This window comes from Staurois parvus, unplaced genomic scaffold (genome assembly GCF_062004578.1).
Source record: "Staurois parvus isolate SC_StPar_1 unplaced genomic scaffold, SC_StPar_1.0 ptg000291l, whole genome shotgun sequence".
NCBI lineage: Eukaryota > Metazoa > Chordata > Amphibia > Anura > Ranidae > Staurois > Staurois parvus.
In genome coordinates, this window is record NW_028318087.1 from 6484548 (window position 1) to 6501993 (window position 17446).

The window sequence follows — 17446 nt, forward strand, 5'->3', positions numbered from 1 at the left end:
TTTTTTTCCAGTAATTCCATTAAGCTGGTAAATCTTTGCTCCATTTTTATCAGCACTTGGTTAACAGCCGCGGGTTTCATTCATTTGGTGAGTATTGCTTATTCTTTTTTTTAACCCAAAGCAACTGATAAATATAGTATATGTTTGCTAATATTATTTACTATTATTATTATTATAGGTTTTGTTTATATTCATTCATTACAGTTAACCAAAAACAGAAAAAACACGTTCTATAATAGGACAATGACTTTAGCGTTTTAAAACTTTGTTTTTCCCTTACAACTTATTATTTTGAATATATATGCATTCCCAGCTGTGCTTTTTTCAGTTTCATTTAAAATTATATTCTATTACATAACTATTTAACTGTTCAACACTTTTAAATTAGAAAACCCTAGCTATAACTATGCTTAAAAACATTTCGCCCCACTTCCCTCTACCTATGTTGCCTAACCTGTATAAAAAGAACTTTGTACTTACCTATTTTTGCTCCACTTTGATCTGGCCACGTGATTCTGCAAATCTGTGTAAGGGAGTGCTCAACAATGGTTTTATATTTTTAGAGCCAAGATCACACCCATAGGCCCCCATTACCCAGCCATTGTTGGTGCTCCCTCCTCTCCTCTGCAGCACCTGTTTACTGACACAGGGAAGCCAAAGCTATGGGATTACGTGACCTGAATAGAGTTGATTAAATCTGGGTAAATACGCACTGAAAATCAGCTGGTTCAGCAGAAACCAGACAAATTGTTGTCACTACATACCCCTGTGTGTTTAACATAAGCCAGTCGTTAGACCAGTTTCTGTCGAACTGGTCTTCTAGAAAACCAGTATTCCATCGGGCCGGTGCAGATCAGCACTGACCTGTGTATTCTGATAGGGGGAAACGGGGGATCTCTGTTTCTTTTTTTGTTCAATCTGCTGGTTGAACAAAAAAAAAAAAAACTCTTTATACCATGCTTTACACTTTTCTTCCAATTTAAATGCAGAGTAACTTTCTTTTTCTTTGGTCCATGAAGTCTTTTCCATTGGAATCACTGGGAAGTTATGTAAAAGCTTGGATGGTTTATTATAGTTCTGTCTGGATGGGTTGCTCTTTTCTGTAACACCATTCAGTAACCTTCCAGGCTTATGTAATGTGGCTGAAACCTGAATGAAGGAAAGCAATATGGCTGAAACTTGAATGAAGGAAAGCAAAAATATTGTACTAGATTGTGAGTGAATACACAAACAAGACACCAACACAGTACTTAGGAGAAAATTTGTCATTAACCCTCATCCATATCTTCATCTTTTGCAACAGGGACAGTTCTGCTTCAATAAATGGCAAGCTAAAAGTGTAGCACATTGTTTTAATAAATAAATAGTGTGTATATATAAATTTATATATGTATATATATACGTGTGTGTGTGTGTGTGTGTGTGTGTGTGTGTATATATATATATATATATATATATATATATATATATATATATATATATATATATATATATGTCGCCATGTCCAGATGCCTAAATGCATTGAGTTTCTGCCATGTGATTGGCTGATTAGCAGTTTGTGTCACCAAGCAATTGAATAGGTTTACCTAATAAAGTATGTGTATGTAATATATATATATATATATATATATATATATATATATATATATATATATATATATATATATATATATATATACACACACGCACACACACTATATTGCCAAAAATATTGGGATGCCTGCCTTAACAAACACATGGACTTTAATGGCATCCCATTCTTGGTCCGTAGGGTTCAATATTGTGTTAGCCCACCCTTTGCAGCTATAACAGCTTCAACTCTTCTTGGAAGGCTGTCCACAAGGTTTAGGAGTGTGCCTATTGGAATGTTTGACCATTCTTTCAGAAGCGCATTTGTGATGTCGGATGAGAAGGCCTGGCTTGCAGTCTCCGCTGTAATTCATCCCAAAGGTGTTCTATTGGGTTGAGGTCAGGACTCTGTGCAGGCCAGTCATGTTCCTCCACCCCAAATTGGCTCATCCATGTCTTTATGGACCTTGTATTTTGTACTGGTGCAGGGTCATGTTGGAACAGGAAGGGGCCATCACACAACTGTTCCCACAAAGTTGGAAGCGTGAAATTGTCCAAAATGTCTTGGTATGCTGACGCCTTAAGAGTTCCCTTCACTGGAACTAAGGGACCAAGCCCAACCCCTGAAAAACAACCCCAAACCATAATCCCCCCTCCACCAAACTTTACACTTGGCACAATGCAGTCAGACAAGTACCATTCTCCTGGCACCCGCCAAACCCAGACACGTCCATCGGATTGCCAGACAGATGAGCATGATTCATCACTCCAGAGGACACATCTCTGCTACTATAGAGTCCAGTAATGGTGTGCTTTACACCACTGCATCCTACGCTTTGCATTGGACTTGGTGATGTAAGACTTGGATGCAACCTCTCGGCCATGGAAACCCATTCCGCGAAGCTCTCTACACACTGTTGTTGTGCTAATCTGAAGGCCATACGAAGTTTGGAGGTCTTCATCTATTGACTCTGTAGACAATAGGCGACTTCTGCACACTGTGCATGTCAGCATGTGCTGACCCCGCTCTGTCATTTGTACATGGCCTGCCACCTCATGGCTGAGTTGCTGTTTTTCCCAGTTGCCTCCACTTTGTTATAATACCACTAACAGTTGACCATGGAATCTTTTGTAGCAAGGAAATTTCACAGATGGACTTATTGCACAGGTGGCAACCTATCACGGTACCACTCTTGAATTCACTGAGCTCCTGAGAGCGACCTATTCTTTCACAAATGTTTGTAGAAGCAGTCTGCATGCCTAGGTGCTTGGTGCTTGATTTTATACACCTGTGGCCATGGAATGATTGGAAAACCTGAATCCAATGATTTGGAGGGATGTCCTTCAAATTGGGATGAATTAGAGTGGAGACTGCGAGACAGGTCTTCTCATCCGACATCAGTGCCTGACCTCACAAATGCGCTTCTGGAACAATGGTCAAAAATTGCCATAGACACACTCCTAACCTTGTGGACAGCCTTCCCAGAAGAGTTGAAGGAAGCTGTTAAAGCTGCAAAGTATTGAATTCTACGGACTAAGACTGGGATTCCATTTAAAGTTCACGTGCTTGTAAAGCATTTGACAATATAGTGTGTGTGGGTATATATATATATATATATATATATATATATATATATATATATATATGTGTGTGTATATAATGTATAGACATACACACACACTTTATTAGGTACATCTACTCAATTGCTTGGTATCACAAACTGCTAATCAGCCATTCACATGGCAGCAACTCAATGCATTTAGGCATCTGGACATGGTGAAGACCACTTGCTGAAGTTCAAACTGAGCATCATAATAGGGAAGAAAGCGGTTTTAAGTGACTTTGAATGTGGCATGGCTGTTGGTGCCAGACAGGCCGGTCTTAAGTATTTAAAAAACTGCTTATTTACTGTGATTTTCACGCACAACCATCTCTTAGGTTTACAGAGAATGGTCCGAAAAAGAGAATATATCCATTGAGCTGCAGTTGTGTGGACACAAAATGCCTTGTTGATGTCAGAGGAGAATGGGCAGACTGGTTCAAGATGATAGGCAAGAGTAACTCATGTCCACTCCAGAATTATCAAGGTGTACCTAATAAAGTGGCCAGTGAGCGTATATATACAGCATATTGTATATGTACAGTTAAAACACAAAAAAGGAGCTGTTTTACGTCTCATGGAATCTGTATTTACTCTGCCACACCACAAAACACTGTTGTCAGGGGACCTAGGACCTGTTTTTATTTCTGTAGTGGTTCAGTAACATAGTTATCCTCTCTTCATCCACCCTGACACTGGACAGTAAAAGGAGAACAGCAAATGATGGGCTCATCTCTCTATCACTGTGCTGTCTCCTATCCTAAGAACATTTAACAAGGATGTAGAACATCCTAAGAACTTCAGCACATCTGATTGACTCCTTGTACTGCTCTGGTATTAATAAATACAGAGCTGCACTAATTAGTATTTTTTATTTCTGTTTAACTTTAACTGTGCAACTTTATGAAATGTTTCTATTTCAAAATACAAAGAAGTGTTCTGTGTTCCATCTAGGTCGAGAACTCTGGGGACCCATGGGACGATTTTCGAAACTCACAGAGCATTTCATATTGGGAATGTGTCTACTTGCTAATGGTTACCATGTCAACTGTGGGATATGGTGATGTTTATGCAAAAACCACCCTTGGCCGTCTCTTCATGGTCTTCTTCATTCTTGGCGGTTTGGTAAAAATTCTTAATTTGCTATAACAGTATGTTTGTTTTCAGTTTCATAGAAACCTGCAGAGCATTGCAAACCCATCTTCTGTTCACCTTGGCTACATAAAGAATACATGAAACTGTATTTCATGGACTCTAATCCAATTTCTATGGAAAACTATAATGTTCGAGTTCTACTTTAGTTTACAATGTTTTATTTTTTTTTATTACCTGACCAAATTTTACAGACAGCCATAGTTTAGAGGATGATTTATTCATTAATAAACCTGTTGAATTAAAAAGTACTTTTGGTATCTGTATGAAGAGAGTAGATATGGGCTATTGTATAAAACAACCCTTATTGTACTAACATAACTTAAGGTGACTGTCCTTCATGCAGGACAATTCAACAGATTCATTCATTGCTGTCCTATGCAGCTGCACTTACGTGCACATTTTTGATAAGGCCTACACAACCTGCCACCATATAACAGCGCAGGATGCTTAAGTTGTCACCAGGTAGATCACCAACAGCCATCGCTGTCACATGGGAGGAAGAGGAGAATGCATTTCCTTTCACTCTCAGGGATTGAACCAAGTGATGATAGGGTAAAGGGTAGGTGTGTATGTGCAGCTGGAGAGGGTGTTTGTTAGGTGCATCTTTGCCCTGTATGGGCAAAGCACAAATTCACTTTAAAATACAAAATGTAGCTACACCAAAGTACTTTTTTAGCAGTAGGTATAATTTAAGGCCAAAGGTGTTTCTTATATCTCTTAGAGATTTTGTTTTGAAATCTGTTGCCGACCCTGTTTCAGTTCAGTCTTATTTCTTGGTAAAGAAGGGATGATCTAACCTCTGCAGTTGAAATGGGGAAGTTCTTATTATAATTGCAAAAATGTGGTGCAGACCTGATAACCCAACTGAAGGGACCTTACTTCCAGAGTCCCTAAGATACTTATAAGAAACCTACATTGAATAAAATACATAGGGTGCTAGTGGTTCTTCTTAAAAGACATTGTGCTTGGCTACATATTATCAGACTGGTAGCATAAAGACTTTCCAACTACTGTAAGTAACTGAAAATAAACAAAGCTGATCAGAAGGATTGACATCACTGCCTGCATAATTGTTACAAGTTGGTGACACAAATGATTTGATAACAGAGACAAGCAGGTAACTGGCATTCACAGGAGATCAGTGATAAGTCTTTATATTTTATTTGTTACACAATAAGATGCGCTCACTGAAGTCTGACCACATCTTAAAGAGATTACATTACAGTAAAAACTTTTATATACCAATACTTGATGTTTTGAATGGCAATTTAAAAATACGAAAGCTATAACAATGAATCAAAAGCACACTAGATTTCTCAGATAACTTTTAATAAGTAAATGACAGAAAATATAAATATTGAACTTACCAGGAGTCCTATAGTCATGGGCATAGTCAGTATAGACACTAGAAACAGATCCCTCAAATGTAGCAGCTTCCTCTCAATATATCTGCTATAGAGAGGGCAGTGAGAAGCAACTTCAGGCAGGCACAGGAAATCAGCTGCACTAAGCTGTAACAAAGCTGCCTTAAAGTAACACTAAACTCTGGATTAAAAAATAAAATTCTATCCAAGTATGTATTCTTAACTCAAAAAGTACCTTCTGTTGCTCTTAGGCGCCTCCAAATCTCCAGATTTTCTGTATTAGCTTCTGTGATTCAGCTTCCTCTTGGAGGGTAGCTGCATTCATTCTCCATGGTCCCACTGTATGTAAAAATGTAGCCACCATCTTTTGCTTGCTGCCAAGATGGACTATTGTATGAGTAGGGTGCATAGAGTGGTGCACCAACAAATGGAAGTGAGGGGGCAAAAGAGAGTTTCAGGAGTTTGCGGAGAAAATTACAAGGAAGCATAAAAACATAGTAAGAAATATTTTTTTATGAAAAATGGATTAAAGAGTCAATAAGTGGTGGATGTGTATGGATTATTTTTTGGGGAATAAGAATATTGTTTAGTTTTATTTTACCTCTCTTCCCAACTGACAATGAACCCCTGTTTTTGCTAAATAACAAAGTGGAAGCATCCCTCGTTAACCTTATTTACTGTGGTGAAAATTGTTTAGTAGCACAGCAGTAAAGATCCACCCTCTGCCTGGAAGGTAAGGGGAGAGATTCTCTTTATCATGCGGAGCAGTCTTTCATTTTATTTGTAATTTTTCAATAAAGTGAAAAACTACTTTCATATTCCCCACTCTGGCAGCATAATTTAGGCAAAAGTAACATGGCAAATCATTATTATAAAAGCAGGCATATTGCAGATCTCTATGGTACATAATCCGTTAAGGACAGAATATATTACAGTTGAGATTTGTCAGAGTCAAAGTGCTCTACAAATGTTACTTCAGAAGTTTAGCCATCTAAAGTAATTTTGCTGTACAGTCTTACATTTCAGTGTTGAAGATGAAGCTACATGCTATATAAATACAATGTTTGAGATGAACATTAACTTTTGCACTTCTCAGGCTTTCAAATATTCCTTTATTAAGTACTTGAATAATTAGCAGGACTAGTATTGTAATTTAACTCTCAAAACACTTCAATATATCACTTAGGATGAACTGGTACAATATTGACTGCCAACCCTTTATAAAATAAAAAAAGATTGCTTTTTACTGTGACATTCAAAACAGTTAATAATACAACCTGTTTTTAACAGGCTGCTAGAGGTGCAGGGTTTATATTTGAGGCATTGTAACCAATTTGTTGCCTTAGGATATAGCATATACATTTATAGGTAAATGCTTAATATTTTTTACTAATTACATCTGGAATGATTCAAATCACAGAAGCTCTGGTGATTTGTTTTCTTATTTCATAATCCATGATGTTTTAAAACTCTGCAACGATGCTTGGGTAATGACTAGCATGTGATGTGGTGTGGTGCTCTGCAGGTTTTTATACTATAATCTACACACATTTTTATGAATATTTGCTAAATTCAGGAGAGATTTATGTCCACAGTGCTGATTTCTGCTAATTAATATTTAGGGGTATTCTTTGTATTGAGAACCATTTACAGTAACTGGCCTAAATTTGTTACATACAGTTAATGGCCTCAATTGTTTACTTGTGCCATTATTTAGAATACAGCAGTTTCTTAATTTAATTTAGCTTTCCCTTAGCAGAATGGCTTGTTGGCTGAGTGGACCTCATTAGTTGTATACGCTAGAGAGTGTAGGAGACAAGTGTATTGCCCAAATAAACAGATGCTGGAGACTAGATATTAGAAACCTTGAGTTTTATGTAATTTATATGATTTTTGCACTGTTTTATATTTCATTACTTTTTATTTACCAGTTCTTTGCTGAAGTTGACTAGGGCACTCTTGCTTGTCTGTTCAGTAAAGAAAAGGCTAAGTAGGACATTGGGGCTTATATATATTTAAAAATATTTTGTATTTATTTTATGGTTTCAGTCTACTCCCTCTTTGCTTTTACCCTTTTTTGTCATCCCTTAGACCCTAACTATCCCAACAAACAATATGAAATAACACTGGGTCAAAGTGCAGGCATGTTGGAGTTGCCATAGAGAAATAGAACATTTGTCTTATCATGCTTCTATTTGAAGTAGAATTTAAAATATTCTTTCTTACTTTATTCAGTTTTATTATTTTTGTTTTTAAACTATCATGTCGTTAATTAGTCACCAGTTATTACACACACTACTAAAGATGCAAAAACATAAACCGCTCAGCTACCTTCTGGTAGATTGCTTGACGTCCTCAAATGTTCCTCAGATGCTTGCTTCTGCAGTACCACACAATTGATATCTTTTTCTCTGCATTCTTATTCTCATTCTTTCACACCTTAATTCCCAGACCTGCTAGTCTTGAAAATATGTAAGCAATCTTGTGAATTAATGTAATTCACTATTCGTTACAGTACTTGTGATCCTTTGCTACAGTTCCTCTTTGGGTTTTTGTCTCCCTGATCTGTGTACTGTACTAGCTGAACATTATTTGTCCTATCTCCTCCAATGTTCTCAAGTCCTTTCTTTCACTCTGTCCTCTTCTAAATCTCAGTACTCTATTTTCCTTTTCTTTTCATAATACTCCTGTATGCATGATTTATAAGTCACCTGATATCTGTATAACATTCTTTGGCATGCCAAACATCTGTTTGTATCTTCTTCACTTTTTTAGTGTTTAATGTTATCCATGACAATACAATGCAGTTTGATTCTGTAGTAGATTCCTCACATTGCCACTTCTTACACAAGCAGTGGGAATTCCCATTCGCATTGCTTGTGGAATTGTGATGAAATGAAGCACTGTACAGGGGACAGGAAGCCTAGATAGGAACTTTGCCAATGTTTCACATGTACTATTATTTATCATGCAAAACTGTAGTTTTTGCTCTTCTACAAACTTTGTTATTTCTGAGACTTAAGCTGGCCATGCACTAGTAGATTTATGTAAAAGAGCAGGATGGAAAACATTTCTCCAAGAAACACATTTCTGTGAATGCTTTTTTCATGTGTAAGACTTTATTCACTCCAAAGCTAAAAGTTCAAAAATAATGTTTTTGAAAGAAATTTGGAAAAGTCATTGAATGTACCAATTTTCATACGAATATTTGGATGAAAATCTGCTAGTGTATGGCCAGCTTTAGGGGGGGCTACAAATTGAAATGGGGGTGTAAAATAGTATGAATTCGATCACTGAGAATGAAATTTAATTTTTGTCATAGTTGCCAGCTATGTTGTAGTAATATAACATTATGTGCTCCAAATTGCTTCATGCAGATATCTAAAGCTTTAACAATATTACTGCAGTAATGCAGTTATAAACGTATTACATTTAAAGTAGGCAGTAGAAATTGGATCATACCTCACAACTACCCTGTTTATGTAGGAGACTCCTACAAAAGGAGTAAAAATTGTCAGGGTCTGTAAAAATGGAGATTGACCAAAAAGAGCCAGGTTTTTTTGATGTTGCTCAGGTAAATTAGATGAAACTTGAGTGTCCTACATTTTACTGTTATGTGGTATTGGCAGAAGTGCCTTTCTTATCCTATGCTTCTCACCAAATCCCCATAAGATGCATGATATTGGCTGTTTTATTTTAACATTTTACATGCACCAGCTAGTAACAGGTCTTTTTAATTGTTGCCATTCCCACTAGGTAACATATTACCCCTAGAACAGTTGAAATAATTTAGTGTTGGACACTTACATAAGAATTGTCATAATATATAGCAATAGCCTTTGACACAGTAGTTAAAATCATAAGTGTTTGTTGGACAAAACATGGCTCTGTATTTTACGTGTATTATTATTTTTTTTTAGAAGTAATTTACCCCACTCATCCTATTGTGTGACCCTCCAAATAGCATTACTTTTTGCAAACTTGTGTCTGCTTGTATTAGTCTTATTTTAAATGTTTCCCCACTACTTCCCAAATCCAAACATTTAAGGGACGTCTCCAGTATAAATTGGGATTTTTTTTAAATAACTTTTTTAATATTCGATTACAGTTTGATTATGATAAATATGATCATTGGTTATTTTTATAGCCAACTACTGATTTTGTTTGACAGACCATAAGCCCTGTCTCCTTAAATGTATTTTATATATGTTGAGTTGCCAGAGGTGTTTTTTTTTTTTTTTCTAGTGAATGTAGTTAATAAGTGAAGAAAAATGTTAACTGTATTCACATTAGAGGCCTGGAATTCATTGCAAAGTAACTTAAAGTTTTTACAGCTTTTCTACCCTAAAATATCAGATATATGTTGGCTTGTCACTCTGTTTTTCCTGTGCTATCCATGTGCATCTACAGTATTTGTCAGTTGTGTTACAGTGTAAAATATACTTTGTGTGCCCTCAGTGTCTTGTTGATGTTGCTCAGATGTTTCTGTTGATGGACATAGTTATTGAACACAACAATAATGGACACATTACACATTGGGGTTTATTTACTAAAGCTGGAGAGTGCAAAATCAGGCTCATTTCTGCATAGAAACCAATCAGCTTCTAACCTCAGCTTGCTCAATTAAGCTTTGGCAATAAAACCTGGAAGCTGATTGGTTTCTATGCAGAAGTGAACCTGATTTTGCACTCTCTAGCTTTAGTAGATAAACCCCATTATGTCATACTTAGGGTACAAATGTCCAGTGCTTAACGTTTGTTAAATTCTGTACCAGATAAAGACAGTATGGGATAGTTTACCAATAGGTATAACATCACTGCATTCTCGCACAAAAAAGTATCTAAAACATAATATATTGTGTACTATTTAAATATTTTTTTTACCAACAGTATATAAGCTTAATACAATATAAGAGATATGGCTTTATTGAATAAAGAATTGTGTAATGATGTTCAATATTTATAACTGATGTGCAATCCTCCACTTACCTGTCATAGGAAATTAATAATCTACCATTCAGATCTTAGTCTCAGATGGATGACTAAGAATTACATAACATCACAGGTTGCATCTTTACCACCACTTTTGCCCAAAGCCCTTATAAGGAATTTAGTCCCGCCCTTTTGTAATGAGGATTTTGATATAGTATGGTTGACACCTGGGTGGCTGTGTATACTTCTGTGGACACACATACCCCAGATTCACACTCTACTCCGTGAGTATCTCACAGGGAAATACCCTCACTGATGGTAATGGCAGAAGCCAGACACAAGGCAACCACAGCAAAACTAATGCAAATAGTCACTCTGCCAAAGGTTTGCAACATACTCAAACTGCTCAAAGTGACAGTGCTTCCCTTGCACGGGAGCAGGACCCTTTTTTAGCAACAGTCTATGCATCTGATTCTAACTCTATCTGAGGTATACTTGAAAGCCTATCTGACCAAGGCAGATTTCTCTGCAACTATATCAGACTTTCTTAGATAATTAACAGCCTTAACACAGCCATCCCTGTCCAGAGCTCAAAATCGCCAAGCCCCTTTTCCATCACCACATTTTCTACCTCAGACAGAAGTGAATCTACCTGCTGTAGACGTGACACAGAGGACATTGAAGAGGACCTAAAGATGATGCTAGTGGAGGCTGTGGAAGATTCCTCTTTCCCAACCCCACCCCTTCCCAATACACCTGGTGCCCTGGCTTCACACAAAATATTTGCTAGTGTAGACATATGCAGTTCCATTGTGTGCAAATGCCTCAGTATTGTTACACTTGATTCTCCTCCATCTTGCCATGACTTGTACTAAGAGACCTGCAGAGTCTAAACCGACATTCCCCATTCTTGAACAAATACATGTAGAATGATGTGCGTTTGTGATGATGGAATACTCCTGAAAAGATTCTCATTCCTCTGAGCATCATTGCCGTGTTGTATCCAGTGGAAGAAAAATTTACTAAAAAGTGGACTTTTCCAGTTGTGGACCCTGCTGTCTAAGTCATAAATAACTCCATAGAGGATGTTCCTTCATTAAAGGATTCTTCAAACAGAAATTTGAGACGCTTTTAGAATCTTTCCTTACTCCTGCAGGCCAGCTGTGCAGCTGGGTATTACTTGCCATCCTGAAGCTAAATGGACTAGGGAAATTAACAAATACCATGATTCTCTATTCCAGAACCAAGTACTGAAAGGACACTTACAAACATTCCCTTCCACCATAGCTTTCTGTGTTGATGTCATAGAACAAGTCATGGCATAAATTTCCAGAATAACTCTTAATTTTCTCCATATGCATAGAATTTTGTTATCTGGCTAAAAACCTGGACAGGTGAGATTGACTATAAAGGACACCTCATTCATATGTCCTTTGAAGGAGGATCTCTTGTTGATGCATTTGACAAATTCATAAAGCATGTCACAGGAGGAAATTAAAAGATTCCAAAGCCCTCCTCCATGGGGGCGTCTGCCTCCTGTAAATAGAGAACTCCTCGATGTCTCCAGGCTTCATGTTGAGGCACAAATTCAGCCCTATTATTTGGATTGCATTCCAGACTTTTGGATTAAATCTGTGGTTTCAAAGGGATACAAAGCAGAGCTACTTCTCTCAAATCAACCAAGAGACTCAGATTTTCATGCTGTCCTTAACGTCTTGTCCCAGGGAGTGGTCATGCCGGTTGTTCCAGAGAACAGGTGCAAAGAATTCTATTAAAACCTGCTCACGGTACCAAAGCCTAATAGGGGTATTTGTCCTTTTCTGTATCTCAAATCCCTAAATAAGTTTGTATTCCAAAGCTTCACATGGAATTTCCAAGGTCAGTAATCGCCTCTCTAAAAAAGGGGACTATATTGCATCAATAGACATTCAAGATGTCTATGTGCACATTCCCACTTACCACCTCATCAGTGCTTTCTGTGCTTCACAGTAGGATCTAAACACTTTAAATTTGTCACATTGTCAGACAGCCTATCCTCAGCCCTCAGCTTTTTTTTTTACTAAGGTGCTTGCACTCCTACTCGCCTTCCTAACAACTTGGGGCATTCAGTTAATAGAATACCTATATTATCTTATTCTGAAGCATTCATCTCTGTTAAAGCTATCTATAAACACCCAATTGACTATCCAGATTCTTCAGGCTTTTGGCTGAGAAATCAACCTGCAAGTGTCTGCTCTTCTGGCTTCCCCTCTTCTAAAATACTTAGGCTGTATTTCTAGGCATGTCCCAGACAGAGATCTTCCTTCCAACAAACAAACTTGCCTCTTTAAGATCCCATGCTTGGACCTTAAGATCAAAAGACATCTCTGTGATTTATTTATTTATTTTTATTTATTACAGGTACTTGTATAGCGCCATCAATTTACGCAGCACTTTACATATACATTGTACATTCACATCAGCCCCTAACTACCAAGGGACATACAATCTAAGGTGAGATTTTCCATGATGGTCCAGGGCATTAGTCTTATTTGAGGGGGTGTTCCTTTTGCTTTGTTCCCCTCAAGGCCTCTTCAACACAACATTCTTTTGGCCTGAAGCAAACACACCTCTCATGATCTTCTTATGCTTCTCTCCAATCAAGTAAAGAACTCCCTAACTTGGTAGATTTCCAATCCAATCTTCGAAATTAGAAAGTTGATTCTTCCATGCTCATGAAAGGTAATATCAAAAGATACTAGGGTGTAGCGCTTGCAATCCTACAACACAACTTCCATATACAATAATGTAAATAATTTTCCTTCATTGACACCATGCACATGGAACTGTACTACAATGCACCTCCCTCAGTTGTGTCCTTAACTAAGTAAAGTACATGTATTAGTGCATGTGTGTAATCAATAACACACAATATCTCAACTAGAACAATCACTGTGCAATATAGTGCATAAATATTGTAAACAATATAAATTGTGTGCAAAATTCAGCTAAGCGGGCACCAACAATTTGCCCTCTTTGAAGCTCAGTAAGCTCTGACACAACTCCGTATTACTAGCAGCACATGTAGTGAATGACGAAACTGAGGCTTCTCACCAGGTATCTCATCACACAGCGGAAGCAAAAGAATATTACATCACTTCTGTTTTCAATGCAAAACATGTCATCACTTTCACACCTGCAAATCACATAGTGTTTCCTTTTTTTGTATAATCACTTTATATCCAATGAAAAGTGTTGAGATTCAGTGCTCATAAGGTGCTCTTTAAAAAGTGCCCTGAGGTAGATGATTCAGTATCTTCACTTATTGTGACTGTTGCGTGCTCCCCTTCTGAACACCACACTAACCAGATCTCCATGACCCCTGTAAATGGGTCTTTAGCGCTTTCTATCTTTCCTCCAGCAGCTTTATCCAGATATGCTCCCCAGGACCACATTTTCACAAACTTTCCTCCAATTTGTATACATTCATGGCCACAAATTTACAAGGTTCCAAGTCCAGCTCTAGTGATCTCAATGTTCCTGTGTCCACTGTGCGCAACATTGTCAAGTTTACAGCCCATGACACTGTAGCTAAAGAACCTCGATTGACTTCCAGACAAATTCAAGCTGACCTTCAGGCACAGGGTACAACTGTGTTAGCTCACAGTGTACGTCGCCATCTGAATGAAAAGGGATGCTATGGTAGGAGACCGAGAAGGACCCCATTGCTGGCACAGAAACATAAAAAAGCCAGATTGTAGTTTGCAAAAACGTACCTGAGGAAGCCAAAATCCTTTTGAAAGAATGTGCTGTGGACAAGCAAAATAAAATTACAGAATTTTGGTAAAGCCTATCATTCTACTGTTTGCAGAAAAAGAAATTAGGCCTTAAAAGTAAAGAATACAGTCCCAACAGTCAAACATGGTGGAGTTTCACTGATGTTTTGGAGTTGCTATGCTGCTTCAAGCACTGAATGTCTTGACCGTGTGCATGCAATTATGAAATCTGAAGACTACCAAAGAATTCAGGGGTGCGATGCGGGGCCCAGTGTCAGAAAGTTGGTCTCCATCAGAGGTTATGGGTCTTAAAGCAGGGCAATGACCCAAAGCACCCGTCAAAAAGCACCCAGAAATGGTTTAAGACAAAGCTCTGGAGAGTACTGAACTGGCCAGCAATGGGTCCAGATCTAAATCCCATAAAGCACTTTTGGAAAGATCTCAAAAGAACAGTTTGGTAAAGGAACCCTTCCAATCTGAGAAACTTGGAGCAGTTGGCGAAAGAAGAGTTATCCAAAATCCCAGTAGAGAGGTGTCAGAAACTCATTGATGATTACAGGAAGCAATTGATTTCAGTTATTTTTTCTTGAGGTGATTGTAGCCGTATTTGTGCACTTGCGACAGAAACAATTGAGTACTGACGTGATACTTTTTTTATTTGCACTAACATATAATTTTGAGGACAAGCTTTCGGAGTATTTCCCAATCTTCAAGGTCCAGGGACTGCCAGGCAGATTCTTCCCGCCAGGTAGATTCTTCCTCGATTTGCTCCACAAAAAGGAGGAAGAGAAAACATTGGTTATTCTCATTGCAACGAATTGGCCCAGAATAGCCTGGTACACAGACATACTCAAACCCCTGAGAGACTGCCCGTGGTCTCTTCCAGCAGGCTTGACCTGGTATCTCAAGGCTCTACTTTTTCAACCTGCTTCTCAGTCACTAGCTTAATGACATGCTTGTTAAAACCCATGTCTTTAAGGACAGGGGTATCTCTGTACTCTCTACTCCTACCTCACTCAGAGCTAGAAGAGCCACTTAGTGACCTGGAAATCATATTTTGCCTGGTGTATACACATGCTTTTTAACCCCAGAGTTACTCTGTAATTCATCTTCTCAACTAGAACAGAATGTAGCATTACTTCTAAGAGACAGATTTCCTTTTTTTTATGCTACCTATTCCAGAAGCCTCTGGCTTTGTTTTCCCTTGTTAGAACCTTTATAAAAATTGTCTAATGGGTCAAATACCATTGCAGCACCCTGTGCTTCCTTGGGATCTTGATTTGGATCTCTGCAGGAACCGCCCTTTGAACCTATTTGAAAGCTCTGTTTCTGTGATCTCTTCTGCAAAGTGGTCTTCATGTTGCTCCCATATTGATTTGTCAGACGTTTTTGAGTTAATGGGTCTTCCATGAAAAGAGCCTTTCTGGATTCTGCACAAGGATAAAGTGGCCATGTATCCAAAACTCTTTTTTCTACCCAAGGTGGCCTCAGCTTTCCACCTTTGAGGGTATTGTCCTTCCTACTTTGTGCCCTGATCCAAAACATCCCAAAGAAATTGCGTTCCATTGTCTGAATGTCACCAGAGCTACCAGTGTTTATCTGACAGCCAAAGTGTCTATTCAAAAAAGAGGCTTTCTTTTTGTATTGCTAACAGGGTATCATAAAAGACACCCTGCATTTAAAGTTTAACATTGCTAGATGTATAAGTCAACTTATCGTGAGAGCTTATCAAGTACAAGGTACCAGCAGTACCACTACCTGCTCACTCCAATAGATCTCTTTCCTGGGCTTTCCAACAAGCTTCTTATACCTAGCTGTGTAAGGCTACCACCTGGTTTTTGTTTCATTCTCTCTCCAAATTCTACCAGGTGAATGTCCAGGTCCCTGTAGGTGTAGCTTTTACTCGCAAAGTTCTTTAAGCAGTTTAGTCTTGACCCTCTTTTTGTTTAGTTGGGATTGTTGGCACTGCTGTGTTTGCCTTGTTGTTACCCAACCCTCTTATTCATTGCTTGAGGACATCCCAGGCTCTATGAATAGCCAGTCTGCGTACTGTTCTGTATGATTAAAATAAAATACATTTGGACTTGGCTTTAAGTTCTGTATCTTGGAGTATAGTACAGGATTCAGCCCCCCCTCCTTCATGTTCTGTTGTACCCTGCATTGCTTGCTAAAAATCTGAAGTCTAATGGAGTGGGGTAAGGTTATAGGGATACTCCCAGAGCGCGATTCCAAAAGCTTTTCTGCTGTCCAGTTACCTGGAGGTGGCGCCAATGAAAATCCAGCAGTGTCCTTTACTGTAATCCAAGACATGGAATGTACAGGTGAGTCAAAATTCCATTTTTATAAGTTTTAAAACAATTATCACAATTTGAAGCCCCAAACATATAGGCCGGTGTCACCATGGTGGAAGTGTTACAAACATGCAGGCAACCTCATATTAATACCAGTGCATATCATCAGCACAGAATGGTAGTTTTAAGAAGGGACCATAAAAAAAAGCTGCACTGTTACTGGTGTTCAAAGATGCAACCTTCTTATGTACTACTGTTGCTTATAGTGATGGTGCACAAATTGGAAGGCAGATGTGTTAGTGACCTGCCCTGGTAGATAAATTGCAACTCTTTTATGATAAAGTAGTGGATGGGTTAATTTAACCAGTAAGTATTTACTACAATGCAAATTAGGATTTAAATAACAGACACTGACTATCAAAAAAGGAAACTCTGAAAACAAAAACCTCCCCTTGTTGATCAATTCATTAAATAGGTACCATTTTGATCCAAAGGACTTAATTTACTAAAGCTGAAGAGTGCAAGATCAGGCTTATGTCTCCATAGAAACCAATCAGCTTCTAACCTCAGCTTGTTCAATTAAGCTTTGGCAATAAAAGCTGGAAGCTGATTGGTTTCTATGTAGAAGTGAGCCTGATTTTGCACTCTCCAGCTTTAGTAAATAAACCCCAAAGTGTCTACTTTGTTCCTCTGTCTTGCATCTGTTTTCCAAATCAGTGTGTAGGTTTAAGTTTGGGGTGCTTATATTCCCCACAATACTCCACATCAATGCACAATAAC

The 17446-nt window shown here is 38.1% G+C and overlaps 1 protein-coding gene across 18 annotated transcripts in view; it reads left to right on the forward strand.

Annotated features, from left to right (window-relative positions):
- KCNMA1 (potassium calcium-activated channel subfamily M alpha 1) overlaps positions 1–17446 on the forward strand; it is a 976002-nt gene that overhangs the window by 568396 nt on the left and 390160 nt on the right. For all 18 annotated transcript variants that reach the window (XM_089682563.1, XM_089682562.1, XM_089682551.1 and 15 more), the window contains exons 7-8: positions 12–87; positions 4125–4295. In XM_089682563.1, the coding sequence (XP_089538689.1) occupies positions 12–87; positions 4125–4295 (247 nt within the window). The remainder of the gene's footprint in view (positions 1–11; positions 88–4124; positions 4296–17446) is intronic.